At 50.8% G+C, this 27,524-nt stretch overlaps 7 protein-coding genes and 1 pseudogene across 8 annotated transcripts, besides 1 other annotated feature; 3 read left to right on the plus strand and 5 right to left on the minus strand.

Moving 5' to 3' along the window:
• Positions 1-3,281: 3,281 nt before the first annotated feature.
• Positions 3,282-4,389, minus strand: NCS54_00465000 (Hypothetical protein; the record flags this gene model as incomplete). Its single annotated transcript, XM_053150180.1, has 2 exons — positions 3,282-4,223; positions 4,273-4,389. 2 exons carry the CDS (start codon positions 4,387-4,389, stop codon positions 3,282-3,284), a joined length of 1,059 nt encoding a protein of 352 aa, XP_053006155.1.
• Positions 4,390-8,574: 4,185 nt separating this feature from the next.
• NCS54_00465100 (Copper-fist domain-containing protein) lies at positions 8,575-9,464 on the minus strand (the record flags this gene model as incomplete). Its single annotated transcript, XM_053150181.1, has 2 exons — positions 8,575-9,131; positions 9,185-9,464. 2 exons carry the CDS (start codon positions 9,462-9,464, stop codon positions 8,575-8,577), a joined length of 837 nt encoding a protein of 278 aa, XP_053006156.1.
• A 978-nt stretch (positions 9,465-10,442) lies between these two features.
• Positions 10,443-11,623, plus strand: NCS54_00465200 (Zn(2)-C6 fungal-type domain-containing protein; the record flags this gene model as incomplete). Its single annotated transcript, XM_053150182.1, has 3 exons — positions 10,443-10,754; positions 10,807-10,925; positions 10,975-11,623. 3 exons carry the CDS (start codon positions 10,443-10,445, stop codon positions 11,621-11,623), a joined length of 1,080 nt encoding a protein of 359 aa, XP_053006157.1.
• A 125-nt stretch (positions 11,624-11,748) lies between these two features.
• NCS54_00465300 (Adenosine deaminase) lies at positions 11,749-12,942 on the minus strand (the record flags this gene model as incomplete). The annotated part of the gene is made up of 2 exons (XM_053150183.1): positions 11,749-12,390; positions 12,442-12,942. 2 exons carry the CDS (start codon positions 12,940-12,942, stop codon positions 11,749-11,751), a joined length of 1,143 nt encoding a protein of 380 aa, XP_053006158.1.
• Positions 12,943-13,629: 687 nt separating this feature from the next.
• On the minus strand, positions 13,630-15,760 carry NCS54_00465400 (annotated as a pseudogene). The gene is made up of 2 exons: positions 15,430-15,760; positions 13,630-15,374 (listed from the first exon to the last, which is right to left on the minus strand).
• Positions 13,630-15,760: a sequence feature.
• Positions 15,761-17,853: 2,093 nt separating this feature from the next.
• Positions 17,854-18,849, plus strand: NCS54_00465500 (NmrA domain-containing protein; the record flags this gene model as incomplete). Its single annotated transcript, XM_053150184.1, has 1 exon — positions 17,854-18,849. The coding sequence occupies one exon, from the start codon at positions 17,854-17,856 to the stop codon at positions 18,847-18,849; it is 996 nt and encodes a 331-aa protein (XP_053006159.1).
• A 301-nt stretch (positions 18,850-19,150) lies between these two features.
• On the minus strand, positions 19,151-24,100 carry NCS54_00465600 (Hypothetical protein; the record flags this gene model as incomplete). The annotated part of the gene is made up of 11 exons (XM_053150185.1): positions 19,151-19,568; positions 19,627-19,897; positions 19,948-20,134; positions 20,185-20,567; positions 20,617-21,187; positions 21,234-21,582; positions 21,634-22,229; positions 22,279-22,766; positions 22,817-22,913; positions 22,961-23,412; positions 23,461-24,100. 11 exons carry the CDS (start codon positions 24,098-24,100, stop codon positions 19,151-19,153), a joined length of 4,452 nt encoding a protein of 1,483 aa, XP_053006160.1.
• A 1,973-nt stretch (positions 24,101-26,073) lies between these two features.
• Positions 26,074-27,063, plus strand: NCS54_00465700 (Hypothetical protein; the record flags this gene model as incomplete). The annotated part of the gene is made up of 1 exon (XM_053150186.1): positions 26,074-27,063. The coding sequence occupies exon 1, from the start codon at positions 26,092-26,094 to the stop codon at positions 27,061-27,063; it is 972 nt and encodes a 323-aa protein (XP_053006161.1). The 5' UTR covers positions 26,074-26,091.
• Positions 27,064-27,524: the final 461 nt, after the last annotated feature.

Genomic DNA, 27,524 nt, shown 5'->3' on the forward strand with positions numbered 1-27,524 from the left:
ATATACCACCACCACCCGACCAGCACAGCCAGGCGTGGTAACCAAAGACCCATTGGTAAGTTTGAACACCAGCCCCTCGGCCCACGATCATTAGCTGCATGTTTATCTCTGACAATCTGCTCATCAAGACCTGGTCCAAGTGGATGAAGCTCGGGATCACGCTTAACATCTGCGCCAATGTCTTCCTCAATAACGTCTGCGCCGCCGGCGTCGGTCCAACCCTAGGTCCGGTGGCCGCCGAGTTTGGCATCCCAATTACCACCGCCTCGTACCTCATGTCCTACAACGTGCTCGCTCAGGGCCTTAGCAACTTGATCTGGGTACCGGCCATGCTGTGCTTCGGCAAGCGGTGGGTGGTCATCTGCTCAATGCTGCTACTACTTCCATGCATTGCGTGGGCGGCCGTGGCGACTGGTTATGGGTCGCTTCTGGGAGCACGCATCCTCGGAGGCTTTGCGTCCGGCGCCTCCGAGACCTTTGCACCAGTCATTATTGGCGACATTTGGTACGAGCATGATATGGCCACAGCTCTCGGTTTCTTTGCCCTGTGCATCTTGGCTGGGGCTTGCCTTGGCCAGATGGCACTGGGATATGTGACCGAGGGGGTCGGCTGGCGATGGGCTTACTGGGTGACTTTTATCGCTTGCAGCCTCAACCTGGCGACTATGTTCTTATGGCTGCCTGAGACGACATTCCAGAGGGGACTTCGTGTTGGTATCACCGCTGATGATCTGGAGCGAAGCCAGAAGCAGCGTGGGAAGACCACCAGCATGAATCTCGAGGCGGCAGAACGTGGCGCCAACACCGAGGTACCGGCCCAAGAGAGCACCGCCGGCTCATTGCTATCTATGAGCTCTAACTTGTGGTTCATTCGCCACCCTCATGTTGACTACAGCGCGAACTGGTTCTTTTGCTTTATCCGGCCTTTACATTTCATCCTGGCACCGACAGTGGTCTGGTCCACCCTAACATATGGTGCGGCGGCCGGCGCGTTCACTGCCCTCGGTGTGTGTATCCCACAGCTCCTCGGCGCGCCACCATACAACTTTAAACCTGGCGCCCAAGGCCTGTTCAGCCTGGGTTCCTTCGTCGGCATCCTCTTGGGTGGTACCATTGGTTCCAAGTTTGTCGACATCATCAATGAGAAGATTCAGAGACGGCGCTCTGCACGTGGCCAGAGCCACAAACCCGAGGAGCGCCTAATCATGCTTGTGCTCCCTTTCTTTACTGCCACCACGGGTTTGGTGCTTTACGGAGTGGGTGTGGAATGCCAGCTTCCTTGGATAGGCCCGGCTATCGGGTACTGCATACACTCATTTGGTTTCGCGGTTCTCGCAAGCATTACATTTAGCTACGCCATCGACTCATACCTCGTGAGGAGTGGCGAGGTGATGGTGTTCAACAATACTGTACGGGCTTTAGTCTCGTTTGGTTTCGCACATTTTGTACCGGATTGGATGGTTCAGGTCGGGCCTGGGACTGTTTACTCGGTGCTGGCAGCCATTGTTTGGGCGCTTTTGTTGTTTGGAATTCCCATGTTCTACTTTGGGCCCAAGTTAAGAGACCTAACGAATCGCTACATCTGAACGCATCTATCTAGATGAACGAAACAGTCGCCGGAAGCGCACTCTAGCATCCCTAGACGCAACACTAAACGATTTTGGGCCCTGATTTCTATTTAAGTTGTACAACTCAGTTGATGAGGCATGGTGTAATACTTGTAGCATGTTGGAAAAGCGTATCAGACAGACAGGGAATTGCAGGGAGCCTTCATGGAACTATCTCACCATAAACCAAACATGAACGCCATGCCCATCATGTATTCTCTCAAGCTTGCATTGCTTTGAGAGATACGTGGCAAAGAGCGCCAGTGAAGGGGACGTGGCGATAGGTACAGGTAGTAGTAGAAATTGATCGCTGGCCTCTGTCCCTGAGCAGGTCAGCTCTGGCCCATTTTAAGCTCTCCAGGACCCTTCTTGGGTCCAAGCTCGGCCCTAGTGCTGAGTAGATCGAGATCGCATCTAACGCTGCAATTGGTTCGCTGTTTGGTAAGACATTTTGTTGGTGATGTTTGGTTTTGTGCCTTGAGGAACGAGGAACGAGGTGACTAAGTCCCTACGAAGCAGAGCCCGTTATCACAAGCTACATGGGGAGATGTTTCAATGCCGTCAATGACGTTGTCGTACACCGCAACGGAGGTATCTGGTTTACAGACCCGTCATACGGCCATAACCAGGGCTATAGACCTAAGCCCAGCCTCTCCAACGCTGTATATCGCTACGGTCCTGCTACTGAGAGTATCAGGGCTGTAGCTGATGGGCTGGGAAGACCTAATGGCATATGCTTCGCGCCGGACTATGCGACCGTATACATCACTGATACGGACCAGGTGCGTGGCCAGTCGGTCGATTATGGTAGGAAACTTCCATGTGAGTCTCACCTGAGCAATCATGTGATACTTTTACTTGCCTGTGATACCTTTTCTTGATGTGTTGACTGTCGGTAGATATGCATTTGACGTATATCAGCGACACGGGCAACCGTTCCCGGCCAACAGGCGCTTGTTCGCTTTCGCCGACACAGGAATTCCAGACGGTATCAAGTGCGACACGAGGGGAAATGTTTACAGCGGTTGTGGCGACGGCATCAGCGTATGGTCGCCTGGGGGTGTCCTTCTGGGCAAGATGATTATTCCAGGCGGCGTGGCTAACTTCTGCTTCGGATCTGAGGGTCAACTCTTTGCGCTGAATGAGCATCGCCTGCGGCGCGTACAGCTCGATACATGTGTGAGAGGAGCCTTGCTGCATGGTTGAACAGATCTAGAAACTGGTGTTGAGAATGATTAATACTTGGTTAAGAGCTTTCTGATGTCCAAGCCTCCAACATTGATACGGACTGACTTGATGTTGTGTTGTTTGGTGCACTTGAAGCCCGGCCCTTGATGAGATAACTGAGCCAAAAGACCGCAGGAACTGCATTATTCACAAATACGCATTTATTTGCCCTTCACATCGATAAAAGATTCATCAACTCCTCCTAGCCGCTGGCTTTCATGGGCAGAGACAGGTGTCTAATCAAATGAATGTACTTATTGTTAAAGAGAGAAGAGTTGTTTCTACCCAGGAGTCTATGTCCATGCATATGGGATTCGGGGGGATCGTGGCACGATCTAGATACATGATGCTACTGGACCTGTGGCCTTTGTGCTGACAGAACATTTCCGCCACCTCGGCCACGGTGATCTGACGCTTCCGTCAAGTCCTCACAGACTGATAGCATAACTAGTAGACCGTAACGAGCTCGACCACTCCGAAACCCTTCTTCTGCCCAAAGAACTTTCCAGACGCTGTGATGAAGCCTTCGTAAGCCGAGTCAACCAGGTCTTCCGGCCCATACATCTCCTGGTCTGGCCGAACAGACTTGACAACGACGTAGTCACCATTCTCAAATTCCAGTCTCCACGAGAGAGGGTAAACCAGTCCTGAGTTGGGGGACGTCCAGGTGTTCTTCATGTCAGGAATCAAGTTGTAGGCGAGGACAAGCTGCGAGTCACCCTGACGAACAGTTGCGAATTGATAAGTGGTGTTGTCAGAAGGGCCCACCTTGAATGCCCAAATACTGGCCTTGATATCTGATCCAGGAAAATGCAATTGAAACCAAGTCCAGTTCCGAGGGGCTCCATAGGAGATCTGGCGGTCGTACCAGGTGAAGGAGTTCTTGGGGTCAATGTCGACATCTGTCCCGTTGAGCGTGAGGCTTCCGGTAGTCTTACCAGCAGGAAGTCCCCACTCAGTCGCGTTGGTAGGGCCAGGACCGAAAGCAATGGTGCCTGCTCCACCGTTGAGAACAAGCTTCGATGTAGCCTGCCAGCTGATGTTGAAAGCAAAGGAAGCGTTGGTGTCGGCGTATGCGTACATCTTGGAGACGCTATCATCCGAGGTGGACACGAATCCGTGAGTTCCAAAGTCGGCATTGATGGGCCCGCCCGAATTAATCGTTCTGTCGCTCTTAGCCGAGCAGTAGACAAGATCAACCCAGTAGTCGAGGGTGTCTAGGTCCAGAACCGAGGATCGACAGACGTTCTTGGGGGCCGTCAAGATGTGGTCTATGGCAAGGTACTGTTTTCCACGGGTGCTGGTGATGAAGGAGCTCATCCACCAAGAGGATCCTCCTTCATAGTCGTACTGAGATTTGGTGATGTTGATAAGAGCGGGAACATGAGCCTTTGATGCGTCAGATTGAGCTCGTTTAACATGGGGAGGATACTCTTACGTTCTGGTAAGTGACCTCGTTCTCTGGCTTGAAGCTGTACTTCTTGCGAGTGGCGGCTCCCAGCGCTGCAGTAGCAAGTTGGAGCAATGCTCCAAGTTTTGCCAACTTGACAACCATAGTTGGGCTGTGTGGAAGTTCTAAAAACGGTGATCTAGGCTGGATGAGTGATAATGAGAATGGCCCTGAAAAGGTGGGCCTGGTGATTTAGAATTTCTTTTCTTCTTGTGTCTAAGATGGCAACTTTTATACATTTTCGAAGGCAATAACAGTCGATTGACCTGGACTAACTGTGAAGTTCCGATGCAGGAGTTCCAGAGGGTCTGAACTACTGGGGCGGATCACGATCAGGCCACGGGGAGCTGGAGGAGTCCGCCGCCGCGTCGTCGCAACCGGAAATGAGGATCCATGCCTTGAAACATGCATATACTACTAAGACTGATCGGTATATTAAGATGAACAGCGTTCTGAAGTGGGTTCTTGCTCCAACTAAGCTTAAACCTAGAGTGGTATGAGCAATGAAGGGCACTGGAGATGGTGACGATGAAAGCCCGCTGATGTAAGTCGACGGCCCCTTTCACGGAGAGGAGTACCTTTGGAGGTAGGAGCCGTTCCAAGCTATTTCAAAAACTCCACGCTTGACACTTTGCCATTGGCCAAGTCTCTCGTCAGCCTGGCAAGGGAAGCGGACCAAGCAGCCACGGAGTGCCCTTGGTTCGGAACACAGACTATGTAGTTCCGAATCATGCTGAACGCTTCGCCCGGTATCACTAAGTTGATTATAGGGCCGTCCACGTAGGGCAAGCTGGGATCAACGTTGAGGAAGTGGGTGGGCATTAGCTTGTCAAGGTCCTAATGCTGAGAGTAACCCCGATGTTGAGTGGCACAGCACATATCGAAGGCTTTTGGTGATTCTGATATCATCTAACCTTTCTTTTGAGTCCAGTTATGGTTGTTGTTGTTGTTGTCGCTATTGTTGTGGTCCGAGGTGCACGGCGTATGACCGGTTGGTGGGGAGAGAAATTCTGTTCATGATGCACCTCTCGGGAATCAATCGATGTAGGGATAGGGCATTGGAGGTTCATGAAACTCCAGACATTATCGATCACTGTAGTTTAATCTGCAGGGTAACGAAGAGGCCTCAGGGAACAAGGGGGTAGTTTGAGCTCACGTGAGAGAACCGGAGCAGATGCCCAGCCAGGCCATGTCCCGGCCCGTGAACCATCTCCGTCGCCTTTATAAGCGGGACGGGCTTCTAGTGTACTCCGAATCGCCGAATCACATCACCCTCCTCACTATTCAAAGGCATTGCCAGAAGGCAATCTCGGCCAGATCAATGTGGTATGAAGCAGGCTCATCGTTTATGGGAAACGCACCTAAATAGTGGCCAGACGGAAAGAGGGTCACAAGGCTCTAGATATGGTAGTAGAATGCGTAATCGGGACCACAATCTCTAACACGTGAGAGATATATTCGTAAAAAACACGAACGGATCTTTTTAGTGGCGTGTTAAGAGCCTTGTTATAGCTGGATACCCTCATACCGAATGGCGCGGTTACCCTGTAAACCCTTGCCATGGACATCGGCGCAACTGTATTCTTTACTGTGACTGCTGATGTAATATTGGGACGAACATATTTTACCTTAATTAGTGCATATCAAGCTCAGCAGAGCCGTAGTCAAGATAACATGTTACCTTTGGGGATGGCTGATGGCTTATGGTGGAAGCGTCATGACGTTCACAAGGAGCCCAGCACGATGGCGTTAGCTATAGATATAAGATGAAATTTGACAGTGGTTATACCTGAGTAGCTGATCAGATCCCAGCGTCCCTGAAGAAGAACCGGATAATGTAACTTGGAATATGTGTGGGCTCTACATTGTATCTCTGAAGGCAGCAAAAGCATGACTCTCAAGCCCAGCTGACCCTCTCAACTAAATCTTGATACACTTGCCAATGGACTCAAGTTTCACAACATATATATTCTGGCTCAACTTGGAATTGACCTCGACATTTACTACTATATAAGACAGATAGGAATACATGTCAAGAGCTAATAGCAAGTTGCCCATTAGACTGGCTAACCTCAAAGTTAAGATCAGGCTGAAACTCGATATATGGTGCGTCCTGGAAGGATTAGTTTGCCGTTATTCACCATAACAAAATTAAAGAGAAAATTTGCTACTTAATGAGTCGCCATGGCCTTGGCCGTCTGTTTCCTGTTGAACATGGCTGCTGTCAAGTGGTATGGCGAGTCTGAATCCATCGTGGCATCGAAAAAAGTGTAGTCTATGCAGCGTCCTTATCAAGTTTGAGGCTCCGTACTATGGTTCTTAGTCGCACAGCATTCTTGTTGCAGGACTGATGAAGCCGTGGGGCGATGTCGGTCCAGAACGTAAACCCATCTTCCCACCATAACATGATAGCCTCGAGACCCTCTTTGAGGGCGGGAATCTTCACTAGAACCTGGTATAGGGAATGGGGGAGCCTACTTGTGCCTTTTATACTCTCGTACGTTACTATTACGTCTTCCAAGATGGCATACATAACTTGAGGCAAAGATTTTTTTTTCAGACATGTGCCATGAGGCTACTTTTACTAAAGAACAAGATGATTACAGGAAGGCGGTCTTATGCAAGATGTTTTGAGTGGATTTAATGTGTTCTTTGTCATAGCTGAAGCCCGGCCCTTGATGGGTTAACTGAGCCAGAAGACGGTTGTTTCTTTTCACGGAGAAGAGAGAGTGTCGGCTCAAGTGGAAGTCGACATAAGTATTAGCAGAATTGTGAAAGAGGGGGTTGACAATCACAGGTGTTGGTTCAATCGGTCCTGCTAACATCAGGGGGTGCTGTGCGTTTTAAAAATCACTTGGCTCATAAATGTGGTGGCAGCTGCATGTTTTGGAACCAACCCTACCAAAATCGGACCGGGCAGCAATGCATGGAGATGAGAGATGCGGCCTTTGTGTCTCAGGCACTACAATGGTGGGTAATTACCCTTCTCTTTCCGCGAGGCGGGAGATACTACACATCTTCGTGCTATAAGAGCAATGTTTCCCACCGTCAATACTGCAGTATTTGCCAATCCGGTAACATCCCGCTCAGGTTTGTGAAGGCCTCCCCTTTTCCCTTAACCGGCGGGTTGGCACCCCGTCATCCACCTTGTCGTGTGTGGCACATCATGGCCAACAAGGCAGAAGTCCAGCGACTCGGTTGGACTCGCTTCGCCGATGCGATAGTCACTTTTCCATGGCAACTTTAACTCGATGAAGGCACTGTACAGGAATGGTTGTATTGGTGTAGGGTTAGGTGTGAAGTATCCTGGTAGGTGGTGGTTAGTAAATATCCTCAGTTCGGCCTCGACCCGTTACGGCTGCACCTTTGGGTAAGGCATTCGTAAGCCTTGGCACTATGCACAGTAAGTTGGAGCCGAGGCTGTGTGGAACTGCGAAGCCAGGTGACACCTACAACGCTGTTACGAGCATATTCTTGGTATCGATGACGTGTCCGTCAGCCATTCTGGTTTTCCAATGACGTCTCCGTCGGGCAAAATATCAGAGAACATGCTAATGAACACATGGCAGCATCGAAACCCAATTGCGAAACACCGAAACCTAGATAAAATTAAGTTTCTATGCGGAAAGGTGAGTCTCACAGCGTAAGATGCCACCTTTCCTTTTCCCGCGAGAGGATATCTGGCTTCCTCCTCGTTTCGAGTACATCCCTCAGATACTCATAGATAACTACAGTACCTATGCTCGTACCCGAAGTCACACAAGCTTAGGTGGCACCCGCAGGCTTTACCAAGCGATCGCACAAATGCCGCAGACAGAACTCCGCATGCAAACCCTACAGGAGGCGTTCGGAGATGCCGAGAGATTAACGCGGTGGACGCACAAATCGCTCGGAGGTCCGCGGACCACGCCGGAGTCGGGATAACAGTTGATGGAGTAAATGTTAGCAAATTTGATGGAGCCCCAGAATCGGGATGGATCTTCTGCGAGATTAGTGTAAATGGCGACAGACAAGGTATGATGAGTTACCCCTGGACCGTATGCAAGGAGCGAGACGTAGTCCCGGGCCCTGGAGTGAAGGAAAGGGGTGATTTCCACCAACCAGCCTCGGGCAGTTTTCTTATTAAAGATATTATCCTACTTGACAAATACAGAGAGCATCCCAGGAAGAGGACCATTAAACCCGCCTGAGACTCGCCTCCCACTCCATATCAGGCTTCCTTTGGTAAGGCATGTGCATCAGACTTGTCCCCCATTTACCGTTCGCTCCATTGACGGCTGAGATGCGGGCTCATAATCCGTAGTCAAAGCTCTCTCGATGGTCCTCATGGTGGTCAAAAGGAAACGAGGGCAAGTCCGTGTCAAATGTAGGAACCGAATCTAGATTGTCGGGCTGTTCGGATTGTGGCAGATCGCCCCAGACATGAGCCAGAGAGAAAGGATCCATTGATAATAATGGATCATGGAAGTCCTGCATGTGGCATTGCGACGGTTCGTCTGATATTGGCCCAAGAACTGCATCCAAAGCCCCGAGCCAGTCTGGTGTTTCAGATGTCACAAGATGGGTAACATTGTCTGGTGGCGTCGTGTACGTGTTATGGACCGGGTCGGGATGGTCGCTATTCAGGGCAACATAGGCTGGTGCGGAACATGTGCCGTCGCTGCCGGGAATATCCCGAGCTATCGGGAAAAGCGGTGTTGCGTGTGCTAGATGAGGGCTGAGGGCCATCTCAGGACTTCTTTGACTGGAGATTACTGAAGGTGAGGATGTAGATGACCCGCAGTGCTTCTTCTGACCAGTCTTGTAGGCGCACGTGCAGTCGCCGCCCTCACAGCAGAGGCATCGCTCTAGAAGTACGCGATCAGCCGGGGTCTTGGATGAATGAAACACGGATACATACCTTGGCCGAACTGCTTGAGCGTGGCCTGACGAGAAGCCGAGCCGCATTTGCAATTTGTATGAACTGATCTTGAGGTTCGAAGAGTGCGACAGTGATTGCACTGCGATACCGGGCGGCCCTTTTTTCCGACTCTTTGAAGCGGGCGATCTGCACGCGTCAGTATCAGCCATGCACGTCTTGAAGAGCCATTGATGATGTACTCACCCGTATGCTGGCACTGGGCGACACGGTGGCCGCGAATACAGCTCTCGCAGGCGTACTTTTCCCCGTTTGTGATCATGATGATGTTTGATAATGAGTGAAGTCTGAGCTGAGCTGAGATCTTCCCAAAGAAATAATGTGGGTCGGGGCCAGATTAATAATGAAAGTCAAAACGCCACACAAAGCAAGCGCCCTGTACTTTCGCCGCTATCGATAGAATAGTCGCTGATAATTAGTGTCACTTGCTTATTGTCAAGGGCCTAGAATTGATCAATCTCCTTGAAAGGACAGATCATCAAAGAATGGGCCTAGTCATGCCACTAACTTCATAGTTCCGGTTGGTATCTTGAGACCTAGCAAGCATCGAGCATTTTATACAACCTAGCAGCGACAATACCGGCGTTGCAGCTGGTCCCAGCTCTACCTATCCACGGATATAGAACTCAGGTCACGTCTGGGGAGCCCTGCACCATGATATGACCTCATACTTGAACCTAATCAAGTCTAGCTTCACCAACAGTGCCTCCAGTCATGTGATCCCCCAGACCCAAGCTGACCCCACCCATCCAAGGGTCTGACTCAAACGTCGATTACACAAGCTGAAATAACTTGCGTATATCCTCTTGTCCTCAGAAACTTCCACTACCTGCGGCTGAAAAAATGAGTCAGGTTGGACATCACGCCACCGCTTGCAAAGGATGTCGCCGGCGAGGCCGCAAATGTGATCGAACACTGCCGGCCTGTCTGAGCTGTCAGCGCCGAGGAGTCGAGTGCGAAGGATATATCACAAGATGGCCTGGCGTTGCGGCGAGAGGGAAACTTGCGGGAAAGTCTATTCCGGTTTGCGACAGCTTAGTAAAGACTTCAAAGCCCAGACCTAAACGAGCCAAGCGGGGAAATGTTCCTGTGTCAGCCGGATCGAGGGACGCCATGGAGAGGGAGTTTAGACACCACTCTAACGACTCACACCTCAATGTGATGGCACTGGTTGGAGATGATGAGTTGGAAAGCCTAATTAAACATTGCAAGACACCCTCCTGCTTGACCATCGAATGCCATGACTAACCTTGGCGTTTACACAGACATCCAGGACCTCAGCAGCATCTTTTATCTGGGAACTGGGCCCAGCGACAACCCAATGTTCCATTATGTGCTTCCACTTATAGACACTGTGCCTCCTATTCGCTATGCCATCGCTGCATCGGCATCCTGTCACCTTGCGGCTCGAACCTCAGATAAAGACCTCGAGAAGAAGAGCCTATATCTGCGTGTCCATGCTACGCATCTATTGAGAGAGATGCTCCGAGATCCATGCCCGGCAACAGATCAAAGCATACTGGCTAGCATGTTGATGCTGGCACAGCTTGACGTAAGCTACACGAGCGTCCTAGTGTCATTGTTGATGGCTCACCAAGATCTAGATGTGTTCTGGAGACTGTCTCGAGTTTGAAACGCACCTTAAAGCGGCGGTCGGCCTTATCCGGGGCCAGAACTATGACCACGCAGCAAATAGGCACTACTTTGAACAGCGGCTTGCATGGTAAGTAGGCCAACCTTGCAGCAGCAATTCTCCTCTAACAAGGCCTTAGGCTCGACATGATGGCATCTACAACTTCTGCTGGACTGCCGAACTTGTCCGCCACAGAACTCAAGGCGGCTCTCGGACGCTGCTCGAATCATGGGCGGAGGCAATGGAGCTATGATGTTTTCCCGTGTCCGATCGACCTGTTTGAGATACTTGCAGACATTACTATGCTTTCCAAAACCCAACTGGACGTGACGAATCCAAGCCAGGAGACTGTGGAGGAGGCTCATTGTATAAAATGCCGTCTGGCGGCGTGGGAATGGCTTGGAGAAACTTCTGGCCCACGGAAGCATATGGTTGAAGTTTGGCGTCTCGGCATCATGGCGTACCTCGGACGACTATTCCCGTCTACCAACTCCTCGGGCGCACCAGATCTGGCAAGTCAGGTTCTGTATCACGCGCAGCTCATCCCGCCCGCTTCGTCCTGGAGCTACTCCTTGCTGTGGCCCATCTTCCAGATCGGGGTGACTTTGGGTAATGAACCACTGGAGGAGAGAGCGTGGGTAGAGAAGCGTCTCAACATTGCCCTAGAGGCCGTTGGATGTCGGCATTTCAGTAACGCGCTCGAGACACTGCGTTTTGTCTGGGATAATGATGTGCAGTATGGCCATCTCACTACTAGCATGAACGGACGCGCCATAATGTTGGCATAGTTTGCCCAGTAGAGGTAACAATGCACTGAAGCACGCACATTCGTATGGGCTTTGCATACTACTCGCATATCTGTCGCATTTTTTTGCCTGAAATCTATCTTGAAAATTGCCCTCGAGAAATGCATCTAGCCCAGGTATCTAGCTGCTACAGCCTCCAGCTCATTCCTGATCTCCTTCTTGCACGTCTCGGTCGCCCAGCACATGTCAATAGCATGTCTCGTCAAAGCTACCATATCCTGGTTACTAAAGCCGCACATCTTCTTGGCCAGTAGCATGTCATGTAGGATCCAGCAATCTTCCATGTAAGCTGGATCGTCGCTTGCAATCGCAATTGGGATCCCCGCCTCGTAAAGGGTACGGATTCTAGGAAAGATCTCATCAACTGGCTCATGGCGGAGATATCCCCATGGAGTAATCGTCATGCCGATGCCCTTCTCCTTGATGAGATGCACGAGACCCTGGTCTTGAACAGCATTTAGGCCGTGATCTATGCGCTCCGCACCCGAACCTCCTACATCTGCCGCAACTTGGCGGATATGCTCGTGGGTGTCCTTTTGGCCGACATCACAGTGTGCCGTGAGGTGGAAGCCGGTCTCTTGGGCCAGAGTAAAAACCTCTGAGAACAAGGAAGGGGGGCGGTTATCTTCGTTCGAGTCGAGACCAATGCCGGTAACCATATCTCGGTAGGGAAGAACAGCTTCAAAGTGCTCTATGGCAGACTCTGGCGATAGATCGCGCAGGAAACACATGATCCACTTGGACTTGATCTGTTCTCAGGGTCAGCATGTATGCAAAATGAAGGGCTGTCGCTCACGTACGCCTAGGCGCTTTTCTGCCTCCTCCTGGGCCGCTCGAAATCCCCCCATCATGGTGTCCCAGGAGACGCCACGGCGAGTGTGACCCTGCGGATCAAAGAAAGGCTCGCAGTACCGAACGTTCATCGAGGCAGCATGCTCAAAGTAGTTCATGGCCAAGTCGTAAAAGTCCTGTTCGGTGACAAGCACTTCAAATCCGCCATAGTAGGCCTCGAAGAAGGTAAAGGTCTCTTCAGCATTGTCGATGGAGTGGCCTTCCCGGGCTGGAATGATGTTGTACGACGCCTTCAGCTGCTCCAGGCTCGTGTACACGGTACCAGTCCGCTCGAGCTTCAGGGTCTGGTTGTTTCTCTGAGCGAGCTTCCACCTGAGCTCAGGAGTCAAGGTGCCTTCGATATGGACGTGCAGTTCCACCTTTGGAAGGTTGAGCACGAACTGATCGTTGGCATCCAGTAGTTCCTGGCGCAAAGCTAGGCGTTCTTCAAGAGGCATGGCGTGTTCCATTGTAATGTCTTGGAGGCGAGGACGGTGAAGTTGGGTAAAGTGAGCTGCTTTTGCTGGTTGTACTCATAGAGCGTTTTGTTTGCCAGCATTTAAGAAAGAAGAGAACACTATGGCGGCGATTCGGTGGGCTCTTATACTTCAGTACAACACAGTGATACTGGATTTCTCCCTGTTCCTCGATGCCAGGTCCCTCTACTGGGGTCCACGATGCTAGTCTTGAATAGGCCGCAGTTTCAGTCAGTTGCATAGGCTAAAGCGGTCACCCGGCCCCTGGAAGACTTGATTATCCCCACTAGTCCCAACTTGGTCACTATTTCCGTCAACCTGCTGTATGTTCAGGCAACTCCTCCCTGCTGTTCAATGACTTCCATCTTCTCGTCCTCATTATCGGCCTATTATTGATTTTCGTGTCGGCGAGTGACTCATAGAGATCCTAATTTGATCCACGTGTTTTATGAGCTAATTATTAGTGAATAGTGGATGCAATAGTTTAGCCTTGGCAAAGAAGATGCTCTGATGGTCGACCCTTACGGATCCAGTTACCAACGTCATGAGGCTATACTAACGAAGGACCACCCATTCTGGCGTTTGCAGTGATCAAAGATGTATTCTTTGCAGGGAAATAAGTTCTTTTCATACTGTTTCCCCATCGTATTGTTCTAGTCAGATAATAAATCTGACTTACATCAAGGCAATATTGCTTTGCTGGCATCCGACTAGCCATTCAAATGCACCTTTGAGCACTCGCCCTCGACCAACCCGACGACACGGATCTTTCTTCTCTGGGGTATTCAAGGCTCCAGCTACGGCCAAGAAATCAACACACATCGGCTCCTCCTCATCGTCCTGTCTCAAGTACCTGAGCAGAGGAAACGCAAATATGTCCTCAGACTCAAGATCGGCATCCAAAGCTACCCATCCAATAACCTGATCATCTATGGACGACAGAAGCGTGTTCGTGTCGGGGTGCATGCCCAACTCTGACCATCCAAAGTGAGTGTCAGGGGCCCATCTTTCACGTTCAGTATAGTGAGGTATGTCACCTATCCGAGTCCCAACTCTAATGCTCTGGAAAGGACCGGAGACATGTAGTTCCTGGGCTTCTTCATTTGCTCTTGGTCCGCCAAACATGACTTGTGCCAGGAGTTCTGGATAGACGAGGTACTCATCATGAGGCCACTTCACCGCCTCCTTCACATTCATCCAGCTCCAAGACGGGAATGGGATGTCATTGAGCCCGCCGCGGCTGATGGCTGGAACCCATAGCAGCTGGGAATGGAGGTGCCCACAATGTCCAAAATCAACAATGCCGTGATAGAATTTGTACCCGAAGCGCGTAGCCAGCCGCTCTTCAAACCCCATCAACGCATTGTGCTTGTCTGAGTTATACGTCAGCTTGGTCACACTGTACTGCTCTACTGTGTTCTGCCACGTCTTCCTGAGATTGTACTCGGCATCGTAAGACACGCCACCGTACGATTTCGTACCGTCCATGGTGTACTCGCCACGAGGACGCCGGCACTCAGGGATCCCCGTCTGCTCCGTCTCCCAGTATCGGTTGCACCGCCAACCTAGGTCGTACTCGGTGAAGAAGATGCATCTGCGGGAGAGTTCTCGTTCCTGAAATACCCAGCCGCGGGAGTGCCATGCCTTGGATTGGAGTCGGAGAGGGAAGGGATCGGCGGTATCAGAAGCTTCCTGCATGATGACTTCGCACAGTTCATCCACTTCTTGTTGTGATGAACTCTGACTCGTTCCCATGATGCTCTCTGCAAGTCCATCATTATTCGTCCCAGCAGTCTTGACTTGAAACTTGGCAGTCCTGGCAACCGCTGGCCCACTGACGAACAAGCCCGAATCAACCATCTGAGACCCGTCTGAGCCTTTTGCATCCACCGCAGCTATAGTGCAAAAGGACTCCTCGAATATCACTCCCATGAGCCCTATCTGTGTCATGAGCTCAGTGGGATCGTCCTGGACGATGCAGATGGAATCGATCCAGAGAAATCTCTCGCCCAACTCCCTTGTAAGCCATATCGCATCTCGAAACGTCTTGGGCAAATTCGCCAATGGGAGTTCCACCTGCCAGGCATCGACAGTATCCTTGGTCATCCTTGGCGGAATGACCTTTCCCCAGCAGTGGCTGAGAGTCATATAACGTCCAGTTTCCTTGCCGTGTGTTGTATAGACGCGTGGCTTCTTCTCCTCGCTTCTACCATCACCAGCAAAACCAACATCGATGACCCTGAACGGGAGAATCGTGGAGGAAGAGCCATCGTTATATTTGTTCCCCGAGTATGTACCTCGCCCGCACTCATCGTGATGGAGCTGACACTCTTGGAGCCATTCACGAAGCAGACGCATGTTTCGTGGAGAGTTGGCGTCTTGCAGGTCCCTGTGCGTGATGATTCGGTTTTTAAAGACGCTTGATTCTACCAATAATTAGTCTTGGTCCTGAAGAATCCACAGACAAAAAGACAATCGTACCTTCTGACACGGAGATCCGATGCAGCCCTCCGTAATGCTGAGAGTCGAGTTTGAACATTCCCCAGCGTGCCCCAGGTTCTGATTGTTGCAACCTCCACATGAGTGGCCCACGGTGATCTACCTTGCAAGCCTTTGTTTCATCACCCCTCAAAGCCGTCAAGTTGTCATATTTGACACAGGTCTGGGACTTGTAGGCGTTGCTGACGATTTCGCAAAGTCGGCAGTGTTCCTTGGACTGAAGGACCTGATTGTAGTCTAGAGGATGCTGGAAGCCATCTATTAGCATCGATAGGGTGATGTTACTGCATGCTGAACAGAGTTCCGACGCCATGGCTTAGGATTCAAGTGGTGCTGCACTGAACAGCTTTCATTAGCTCTGTTTCATCGGCCGGCAACTATCTTTGCGGGGTAAGAGAGGGTAAGCACTGCCGCTTTCAGCAGGATCTCGGTCTGATTTGTGGAATAAAGATTCGCCGTCTGCTCCAGTTCCCGTTATCCATAACAGTCTCCATTCAAACAGCGTCCCTCACCACTTTGTCCAGGCCAATTTTTAAGGACGGTTTTTGGCAATCCACAGTTTCCCCCAGCAGAAGCATCACCTGTTAGAACAACTGAATTACAACTAGAACACCTGGGTTGTCAAGTATAATGAGACATATTTTGTCTTTATCTTGCACTATTCTCGTGATGATAACTGCTGATCCGACACCAAAACCGAATCTTTCAAGCGCCTCCATTTCCAACCTGCAACTCGTCTTGCGAGAGTATCAAATCTCTAATCAACTGCCACCCAATACTCTGCTTGTAAAACTCACTCTCTTCATCTCCGATAATTATAGTCCACTTTTTTAAAAACCACGGCGCAGCCTCCCAGCTCTTCATGTCCCATGGCTGATACGTGATATTGGAGCGTCTCTCTGTCCCAGACTGGCTCCGTCGCCAAATACTCAAACCTCCTTTTCCATAAATATCAAACTTTAGCTCCCAGCTGTTAAAGGTGTCAGGCATGGCGGCTGACAGCAGGATAGCCCTTTCACGGAGGAACGGGAGCGGGATGAGATCTAAACTGGCGTGGTGTGGAATGAGGACTTGTGCGAGTGTTGGTCGAAGATGGATAGGAATGCTGGTGTTTTTGAAAGATGCAGTAGAGGCGGCCCCCTGTTGCAAAAGCGCTGTTGGGTCGGTTGTTGAAGCGAGGCTGGGTTGGTAAAAGGGTGAGGTGCAATGACCGCCACAGTTGGCAATAAATGTTAGGTCGAAGCCCATGGAGAGGGCGTTTTGAAATACGGCGTTGAATATCGCTACTGGTTCGAACTGAAGCATGTTGAGGTACACATCTGGTAATATTGATTCGTCATGTTGGCTGTTTATCGAGGAGTGTGACCTGGATCTGCCTGATCGATACCGAGTCGGAACCAACTGTAAGTTGTCGTCATGAACATCGGATGCGTTTATGTTCCCAATTATCTCCACGTCTTCTACAATCAGCGCATCGGATGATGGGGGGATGCCGTTGCCTGTCTCATCGGGAGCCGCTTGAGGTGGTTGGATTAGTGAGACAGGACCATGACATGCATTGGTATTGCTGCGTGGAGTGCCCTGTGTTGATAGGATCTCGGCTTTTAATGGCTCTTGAACACGGCTTGGCGTATCATGAGAGCATTTGATGGGCTGGGAAGTGATGTGGCATCGCTTCAGCAGCGGTCGCGGTCGTCGTGTTTGATAGCGGCGTGACTCTGCCTCTTTGAGCTGTTTACGATGCTCTTTTTGTCGCTTGCCTATGGGATTAGATATTAGGATAGAATCCATGAATTTCTGACAGGAGTAGCTCACGATACGCCCTTTGAGCGACTCGGTTCTGCTCTCGTCGCGCCTCAGTCAAGACCCGGCGCTTGGATGGCGGTTCGGCCCCCGGAGTTCGCCCGACCGACTCTGTTGGCTTATCACTTGTAGCCCAATCAATGCTGTCTTTGCCTTCCATATCGAGCTGCTTGTCATCAAAGTCTCAACGTCGCTAGTGGATGGCACAAGGGGATAAAGGTCAAGGTCATTGGGGACGAGGATCGTCTCCACACCATCTCTAAAGTCCGAAGTCCGTCTCGTATCGCCACCTGGCTTACTACTTTTCAGCCAATCAGAAGTGAGAAAATGGGCAAGCCGCCAAGACACACGGAATCACGCTGCGTCACTGGCGATGGCTTACTACCACTAAGTCCAGTCGATTCTGAGCATCGCGACATGGAATATGAAGGAATTAGTAAATGGCCTAGAAAGATGGAAAAGTGAGGTTTAAGACCGAGACGAGATGAAGCATAAATATTCCCCAAAACTCTACCCTTGGTATCTAATTCTCCAGCAACACATCAACTAACACACCTCTACAACCACCTTTTCACAACATCGCACACTTTTCACGTGATCATCATGTCTACCTCAAAGACCATCGCCGTTGTGGGAGCCACTGGAAACCAAGGATCCTCAGTCGCAAAGACCTTCCTCAACCTCCCCGGCTGGAATGTCCGTTGTCTTACCCGTCGACCCACCTCTGAGAAAGCTCAAGCCCTCAAAGCTCTCGGCGCTGAGGTAGTTGAGGCGGATCTCGACAACCTCGATTCTCTCATCACCGCCTTCAAGGGTGTTCATGCCATCTTTGTCAACACAGATTTCTGGGCACCCTACCAAGCTGCCCTCACCGCAGGACACGACCAGCCCACCAGCAGCGCTATAGGGTTTAAGACGGAACTCCAACACGTCAAGAATGCCGCTATTGCCGCCACCAAGACTCCTACCCTTGAGAAGTTCATTTACTCGGCTCTGGGTCCCATGAAGGTCGCGTCTGGCGGCAAGTACCCTCACTGTTACCACTGGGACAGCAAGGCTGAGGCTGTCAGCTACATCGAGAAGGAGGTCCCTGAGCACGCCGACAAGGCATCCTACATCTACCTTGGTGCTTATAGCTCCAACCTCTTGCTCTTCCCCAAGCGCAATACCAAGACCGGGGAGTTCACTGTGGTTCTACCTGGCCCCAAGACAACAAGATTCCCCATCATCGACCCTCTGAACTCCACCGGTTCTTTCGTTCGTGCTCTCATCGAAGACGAACCTGCTGGAACCAAGCTCCTGGCTTATGACAGCAACATGACCATCAGCGAGGCCATGGATGCATGGAGCGCCGTCACTGGCAAGAAGGCAGAATTTCAGCAGGTCACATTGAGTGAGATGCAGGAGTTAACTGGTCTGCCTCTTGAAGTTCTCGAAGGACCTGCTTTCCTTGGAGAGTACGAGTTCTGTGCCGGAATTGAAGGAGTCATTACTCCAGAGCAGCTGAAGAACCCGGTCAAGACACCCACATATCGGGAGTTCCTGGCCTCCAAGGACATTGAGTATCTGACTGGGTTTGACTACAGCCCAAATTGGTAAAGGCTGTCCATAGGCGAGCTGCGTACACAGGATTGTCAAAAGGTCGAGGTATCAAGATGGATCTTGGTGAGGACGAGGTTAAAGAAACGCGAGTTTATTGTCTTGATAGTATAAAAAGAAGAGATGAGATCTAACCAGACCCTCTATAACACGAAGGAAATATGGACGACAGTCTATGTAAAATTGTAGCCGAACCCAAAGTCTATAAGCCAATTAATATGCAATATGATCAATCTTGATCTGGGCCATTAGTGCATGATTGAATGTAAACCACCTCTGCTCTCCCCGTCTTCATCTTCTCCTACTTTCGCTTGACTCCGGCGCCCTTGGGCACTCGGAAGTACCAGTAAAGACCGAGAGTAGCACCAATGTTGAAGGCGATGTAGACCCACAGGAGGCCAAATTGCCACCACCTGTCGCTGTAGTCAATCTCGAAATGCTTCAGAAATTGCTCCGTCGAAGCGAGGCTGCAGTATTGGCAGGTGTCTGAAGACAGGGGGTTGAGAAGATATCCTCCTGCCTCCTGGACGAAGGGACCCATAAAGCTTTCACAAGTCATGTTGGCAGGGGCCGCCATGTGAAGAACCTCGTTGTCGGCACATTCAACGTTAGAGCCGTATACAGCGGTCGACATGATACCGCTGACAAGGTATGTGCCAGGAGATGTGCGGTACATGAATGTCCAGAACTTGGGGATGTCGTGATAAGGGACACCGACGCTGCATGAACGTTAGCAACCGTCGATACAAGAAAAATAGGGGGCAGGGAACAGCTTACCCGCAGAAAGAAATGCAAAGCATCCACATAAGCGAGGCGAGAACACCGGCCTCCTCGGCAGTCTCAATCCACACAATGGCGAAGTGAGAGAAGGTGCTCGTGAAGAGCATGAACATGAGGAGGAAGAGGAAGACGAGGAAACCACGAGTGCTGACATCGTCGGACGTGGTGTTTTGCACAAAGCCCACGGGATAGTACCAGCAAAAGTACATGATGGCAGCCATAAGACTGTTCCATGCGACCTCAACGAGGATGTTGGCCAGGATGTAGGCTACAAGAGTCAGCTTGATGTTTTTGAGTTGAAGATGGTGAATGACTTACTGTTCCATCGGTAAATCTTGGAGGGTCTCTCGCGGACTTCGTAGAGGGCGCGCTGGGGAATAAACATGGGCATGATCTGCTCGTTGATGTTGCCAAATATGATGAGGTACATGAAGATGGCGTAGAGTTGGTTTTGGAGACCTTGGATACTGTTGTTGGCGTTGAAACTGAAGCCGAGATACAGTGACTATTTCAACTGTTAGTGATGAAGCATCTGGCTGGTTGCAAACAACTCACAGCGAGAACAATCAGGATAGTCTTGGACCAGATGTAGGTAGGAGACCGCCAGAAGTGCTTCCAAGTACGGATAAGAACCTCCCGGAACTGCGTCATGAAGGAAGCCACAAATTCATTGTGCTGAGACGCATCACCGTCAGCGAATGCAGAGGAACCTTCAGGCTGGGTATATGCCAGAGAGTTCAGTCTTGCAAGCTCCTTCTTGACGTCCTTGAACTCGGGGGAGTTTCTCCAGACCTGGTGCCAGTCGATAACGTCCTCGTCATCGTGAGTAGGCTTGATGATTTGAAGCATGTACTCGGCGGGGTTGGCATCAGGAGGGCAGCTAGGGGCACCGTTTCGTTCAAAGTACTCGAGGAGGGTCTTGGATTCGTTTCCGAGGTCTGGAGTTGTTAGTGGAAGTGTGGTAAACTGGTTTGATAGTAGACTTGCCTCCAAAGTAGACAGTCTTTCCTCCAGGGGCGAGCAAAAGCAGCCTGTCAAATCGCTGGAACAGCATAGCCGAAGGTTGATGGATAGTGCAGAGAACAGCCTGACCACTAGCGGTCAACTTTTCAATCAGATCGCAAATAGCCCATGAAGTCTGAGAGTCGAGACCCGAAGTAGGTTCATCGAGGAAGACGAGCAGTTGAGGACGAGCAGCCAGTTCGACACCGATAGTAAGACGCTTCCTTTGCTCGACGTTGAGACCCTCACCAGGCGTTCCAATAACAGCGTCGGAGAATTCCTGCATGTCGAGCATTTCAATGACCTGTTCGACGTACTTGATCTTCTCTTCACGGGTGATCTCTGCGGATTGACGAAGAAGGGCGCTGAACTCGAGGGCTTCACGGACTGTCATGGTGTTCAAGTGGACATCCTGTTGCTGAACGTAGCCGACGCGGTGCTGGAATGAAGAGTCGGTTGGCTTTCCGTCGATGCGAGTGTCTCCGCTGACGACACCCATGGTGACACGAGTAGCGAGGACATCGAGGAGAGTCGTTTTTCCGGCACCAGAAACACCCTGAAATTGTTAGTTGAGCATTCTCAATATCAAAGAACTCGCATACCATCAATGCTGTGGACATGCCGGGCTTGACCCAGCCATCAACATGATCCAAAAGACGTCGCTCATTACCCTTGATCTGAATATCATAGCAAAGATCCTCCCAGTGAAACACGGATGCACCAGCAGCGAGACCGCTGGATCCATTGTTGGCAACCTTTTCAGCCACGACAGGTTGTTCAGACTTTTGAGCTTCAGAGTCACCCTTACTGCTCTCCTTAAGGGAAGGAGGCATCTTGCCCTTGCGGAAGACGAGGACTTCACCCTTGCTCTGAGGGGGCTTGGCGTATTCGGCCGAGATGATGTAGGTGAGGAAGAAAGCAACGAGGAAACCACAGAGGATACCAACATTTCTATGGCGATATCAGTAATGTTCAGTGTAGTGTGAGTGGTTTCAAACTTACCGCCACTTGTGAGCGTTGCTGTAGTCAAATGACATGTTGATGTACCTGTCGCCGTTGACAACGTTCGATCCAGGCTCAGCGCCCACAACAGCGCAAATCCTCGACTCGGGAGGGAGATCATCGTAGCTGCCGCCGCGGGGAACCATTTGGGCGCAAGGGAACTCTCTGTTGTGGAACTCATTCGCCATAAGGGCCTCGAACGCATAGGCCAGGGGGTTGATGTAGTTCATCCAGCGAGACCACCCAAGCATGTAGTCGGTGGGGATAGTGAAGCCGGTGTAGATCATTAAGCCGAGACTAAGAAGAGCGGATGGGACCATGGCTTGGTGAGAGGTGCGAGTCAGGCAGGCAAGCGTGCGGTAGAGACTTGACATGACCAAGGTGGTGAGGTATGAAGTAAGGCAGAAGAAGAAGAAGTTGCCTGCCTCTCTTCGCAGATGGGCCATAAAGTACACAGTGATGTTGAAGACAAACATGTTGACCGTCTTATAAGGAAGGTCGATGAGGTAGCTGGCAATGGCTTGGGTGGACTGGTGATAGAAGGCGTAGCGGTTGTGCTTTTCAACCACGGGACGCTCTACATAGACAGTCAGGACCTGTTAATCAGTCAGTATCAGCCATTCTATTAATCACCTAGTTGCTTACCTCGAGCTGACTAGCAAAGGCGTTGAACAGCAGCGAGAAGAAGATGCTTCCACCTCTGTAGTAGAATGTCGACGAATCGTTCTTGAGGTTGTAAAACATACTTCCCAAAACCAGGGCCATGATCAAGTTGAATAAGAGCGAAGCAATCGTGAATCCAGGATCAGCAAGCAACCTGCGCCAGCTACGCCAGAGCGTGAGTCTGACTTGGTGCGCATACGAGATGGTGTAGGGAGACTTGGCACGCTGGCCCTTGAACTGCTCTGCACGACGGGAGGTTTGATATTCAGCCAGACGCTCCTCACGAGGGTGGTTCTGCTCGTATTCAGAGAGTTCGCGGAGGAGCTGCTTGCGTGGTTCACTGGCTTGCCAGCGTTCGGCGAATTCATCAGGGGTTCGGGGGGCTGTGCGTTCATAGCCGGGCTTCACTCGTCGCTCTTGAGGGCTGGTCATTGAGGTGAGGAAGTCAGGAGTGGTTTGTCGATCAGGGCCTGTCTTGTCAGTCCTGGGTATAGCAATAAGTGTTTGTAGGTCAACTTACACTCGAAGCCGAGGCTTTCAAAGTATTGCTTTGCTTCGGTGGTTCTGCCAAAGAAGATCTGTCTTCCCTCGTAAAGGACAGTAACACGATCGAACAACTACCAAATTTTAGTTCTCCTCTGATAGTTCCTGATTGTAGACTTACATCGTAAGCTGACTGAGGTGCCTGGTAGATAGCAACAGCACCAGCAACTCCCACAAGATCAGCCTGCAGCCGCAAAGTCTTGCAAAAGTTGATGGCGTTTCCACTATCCAATCCACGCGTGGTGTTATCCCAGCATTGCAACTTGGCACCCGTGAGAGCAGCCTCGGCAATACTAACACGCTTCCTCTCGCCACCACTAACACCTCGAACAAAGTCATCGCCAACTCGTGTGTCGACAGTGTGGCTGATACCAAAGATGGCCATCATGACGTCGCGCATCATTGTATCCGCCTGCGCACGGGTCACGCCACCGGGGACGTGACGGCGGGAGTGGGCGCTTGCGGCGAAGGAGAGGGTCTCGCCGACTGTGAGGTGGGCGAGGTGGGTGTCGACTTCTGCGTTGTAGAGGACATCGCCGCGGAACGAGGTTCGCATCTGGCTTTCTTCGATACCTTGCCAATTGTTAGAAAGAGTCTATACATGAACCAATTGATGCTTACCTCGGAAGTTCATGTACGACTGGGGGTCAACCTCAAGACCAGCTGTTTCACCTGCAATGGTCTTGAGAAGAGTAGAACAACCAGAACCAGGAGGTCCAAGCACAAGAAGCAACTCGCCCTCCTCCACAACACCCTCAAAGTTGCGAAGAATATCGACACGTCTCTTCTTTCGAGGACTCAAGAGATCAACCAAAGACTTGACAACATCCAATGGATAATCGATAACACTCTTCTGATGTTCAGCGCCAGTACCCCATCCGAACACATTCAGGTTTCGAAAGGCGACACCGAGACTGCGAGGAGGTGCAGAGCCAGCTTCGGACTCGTCAAGCTTGACAAAGGCCTTGACCCATGCTCGTGCATCAAAGTTGGGCGAACCGGGATCAAGTCTCGTGCCGGGCTGAGGACAGAAAGCATGAAGTTCGGCGCCGGCTGTGGTAGAGGCTCTGGTGAGTTGTCGTGCAAGAGCCTCAATCTCGTGGTTCATAACCCTCGAAGGACCTTCATCTGAATGGGAGCTTCTGGCCGCAGTGTCGTCCTTGATGCTGGCAGCGGTTGATGTCGATGTGCCATCTTCGTGGTGGTCGGCTCTTTCGCCCGGGGTCAGACCACCGGGCGTCTTTTCGTCTTCAGGGGCCATGTTGAAGTCAATGGTCGAGACTGTTGTTCTAGATGATATGATGTCCAGAGGCTTGTCGAGTTCAAAATCAGATCAGATCAGGGAGCACAGGTCTTAAGTATAAGAACCATCAACAAGCCTCTGATGATGCAACCAAGTTCAAACCTGAGATCTGCAAAGTTCAAGTCCGGCGAAGAAATAAGGTTGACAAGAAAGAACCGGGGCTCCGGACCCGAGAAAAGTTCCTGTGCGGACAAGCGAAATCGTATAAAGGGACCGGGGCCCGCGGGTGAATCAGCACGCGCCGCAAATCCGCAGAGACAAATTCTTTGCAGCAGCTTGCGAGTCACTTTCTTGGCTCTCGAAGCTGAGTCGCCCCGAACCGACGGAGTCGGGGGATATGATTAAATGTGTGTGGACCGGGTCCCCACAAGGAGCCCGCGGAGGTCCGAGCCCGGGGGTCCACGGGTCGCCTTCGCACTCGTTTTATCGGGGTCTAAAGCAGGCTGCGACAGGTTCGCTTAAGAAAGGGGATGCATTTCGTTGGCATTGATTGGCGAGGTCGGGTTTGACCGTCGAGACTGCCTGCTTCACTGCCGTCGTCACCTGGCATCACTCCGCAACGAGTTCTACGAAGTTCAGTGACGTATTCGCATAATGAGGAATCTGAAATGTTACTGAATGACGTAGAGTATCGTCAAATGGTCTGGTTTCATCAACATTCAAGCTTCGTTACTTGTTGCTGTGCCATTGTCGGGGACCGACCAGTCACGCCACTCTCCCGTCAGCGGGAACCTGACATCAGGTCGCTTATCATATACCTTGCAGTCGACGAAGGATCTCGTGCTCTATATGCCTCACCTTTTTCGAAATATGTACGCGGCGGCGCCACATTGACCCCAACGTGGCTGTTGTGGATGTTACTTGCGGGCTTTCTTGCCCACCACATCTCAACCACTCACCTGGCCACCCAGAGAGTCACGATTATGGTTTTCAAGAGCTCATGGTGCTATATAACTCTTGATCAGCGTGACTAAGGTCTCTTTGGCTTCGCGCAGCCGGGTTCAACGCCACCATGCAGATCAAATGGGACAACACGTGGCGTTGTTCACCACTGCAACCTCTCAACACCCATTGGTCTCTTACGAAGCCAACCAATCCCCTGCTAGTGAGATTGCGTGCCTTATTCAACTGAATCAGCGGACGATTGGTTTTTGTCGGATTCTGAGTCAGTGCAAGGTTGTGGAATATGGCTGGAGCTATAGGGTAAATGGGTGATTTAACCTGTGAAGCTTGTTTAACTTGCGACTTGAGTAAAAGGACTCAGGAGCTGGTTAAAAATAAAAATAAAATTGCCTTGAGTGCAATTAACCATGTCCATGTGATTTACTTACACAATATGAGTTATTGGAGGACGCAAGGGGCTGTTATCACAGGTAAGATGTGTGAAAAGGCATATGTTAAGACGTCTCTGACGAGTGGGTTGTGCTGAGGCCTCATTGATGACAGCAATTACCTAACCCATGGCATCCACCTGATATCAAAGCTTAACACGTCTCCAGCCAGTCAAGTAGAGACGTTATACGATCTCAATCAGCCCTACAGTATCTACTTTTCTCGCATGTGTCGCACCGATGTCCATCTCCACCTGTAATTGTCTCTGGTATCAGCGACCTAATCTATATTGACCATATGAAGTGCAGTTTCTCAACGAATCATTACAACATAGATAAGCCTAAACTACTGTGATTCTCACCTCCATCTCACCTAGACCTTTACCTGACATCGTCTTTCACGTGGATGGATATTCTCCGTCGGAGTTTGCATTTCTGGAGATGATCCAATAGGAATGGCGAATGATGATCCACTCCAACCGAGGCATCTCCACCTTGGCCGAGACGTCATCAAAACCAGGGTCTCCCTTGATCAAGGAGCCGAGGAATGGCACCTGCGATCTCATCTTTATCTTCAACCTTAGACTTTCTCTTTCCATCATCTCGTCTCATCTCATCATGGCCCCGACCCTCGCTGAACAAGTTGCTGTAGAGCAGCTGGAAAAGGGAGAATATGTCTCCAAGACGCTGCCCATCAGAATGGGCAACTCCATGCCAATTGCTTACGGAGGATGCACTGCAGGCGTTGCCGTGAGCGCCGCCTGTGCAACTGCACCTCCAACCATGGCGTTGTATTCCGTGCTGGGACACTTTCTCGGCCCCGCTTCAACCGATAGAAAGTTGCACTGCAGCGTTACGCACACCAGAGACACCAGGTCTTTCGCTACACGACGCGTTCAGGTCAAGCAACAGCAACCAGATGGCAAGTTTCGCGTCTGCTTGGAACTCATCGCCGACTTCCACGTGATAGAGCCATCGACTCTCACATATACGGAACCACCAAACCCCAATTGGCCCAAGCCCGGGAGTGACAAGTGCGAAAACATGGTTGAACACATCAACAAGTTAATCGCCGACGGAACTGTTGAAAAGGAACAAGCCGACGCGTTCCTAGAGTCATTTTCAGCTTTCGACACCTTTTTCGATGCCCAATACTGTCTTGAAGGTGTAGCCGGTCAAAACATGGGCGGAGCCATCAAGGACAAGGTCACAACTCAAGATAATCGTCACGTCACCGACAAGACATCGGCAGAATGGCAACGCGCCAGAGACCCCCTCGCAACACATGCCGACAACATGGCCGCACTCTCCTTCCTCATGGACGGTGGGCTATCATTCCTCCCGCTGAGCCATAACCACCTCTGGTTCGACGACGTGACGGTCTGTTCGAGCCTGGACTTTGCTCTGCGAATCTTTGTTCCTGATCTTAAGTTGAACGAGTGGCATCTTAAGGAGCGGAGGACTTATAGAGCTGGAAATGGGAGGACCTTTGCTGAGGGAAAACTTTGGGATGAGCATGGAAACTTGGTGGCGTCTGAGAGCCAGCAGTCTATTCTACGGCTCCAGAAGGGAGTTGAGCCAAAGCTCTGAGGGGCTTTGCATTGTTTATCAGGGACTATAAGGATAGAAAAGCGATGGTATAGCCTGGTGAGACTCAGGCTGTCATTTGGTTAGAGTCATCTCTGGAAAGGGAAATGCTCAAAGTGGTTTAGATATGAATAGATATAAATCACTTTCGTGATATCTAAATCTTGGATTAAATTATCCCATCAGCCGACAGGAACCACCGGGGGTTCAAGTCAATCAAATCCGTTTCTGTGAGGGATACTTCGTCTGCGCCTAGCTTTGCCCAAGCAAGAAGTACTGAAAGCGACAGGATATAACAGATATGCTCATACTGACGGAACTCTCTTTGTTATCAACAACAGTTGGGGCGGCACGGAGCGGGGGTTTCTGCTGGCTTATGGGACAGCTTAAGCGTACACATCACACAACCCCAGTGGCCCGTTCAGTTAGGGGCCATCCCCTCGCATCCGAAAACAATGCTAATT

Source organism: Fusarium falciforme, chromosome 3 (genome assembly GCF_026873545.1).
Source record: "Fusarium falciforme chromosome 3, complete sequence".
Lineage (NCBI taxonomy): Eukaryota > Fungi > Ascomycota > Sordariomycetes > Hypocreales > Nectriaceae > Fusarium > Fusarium falciforme.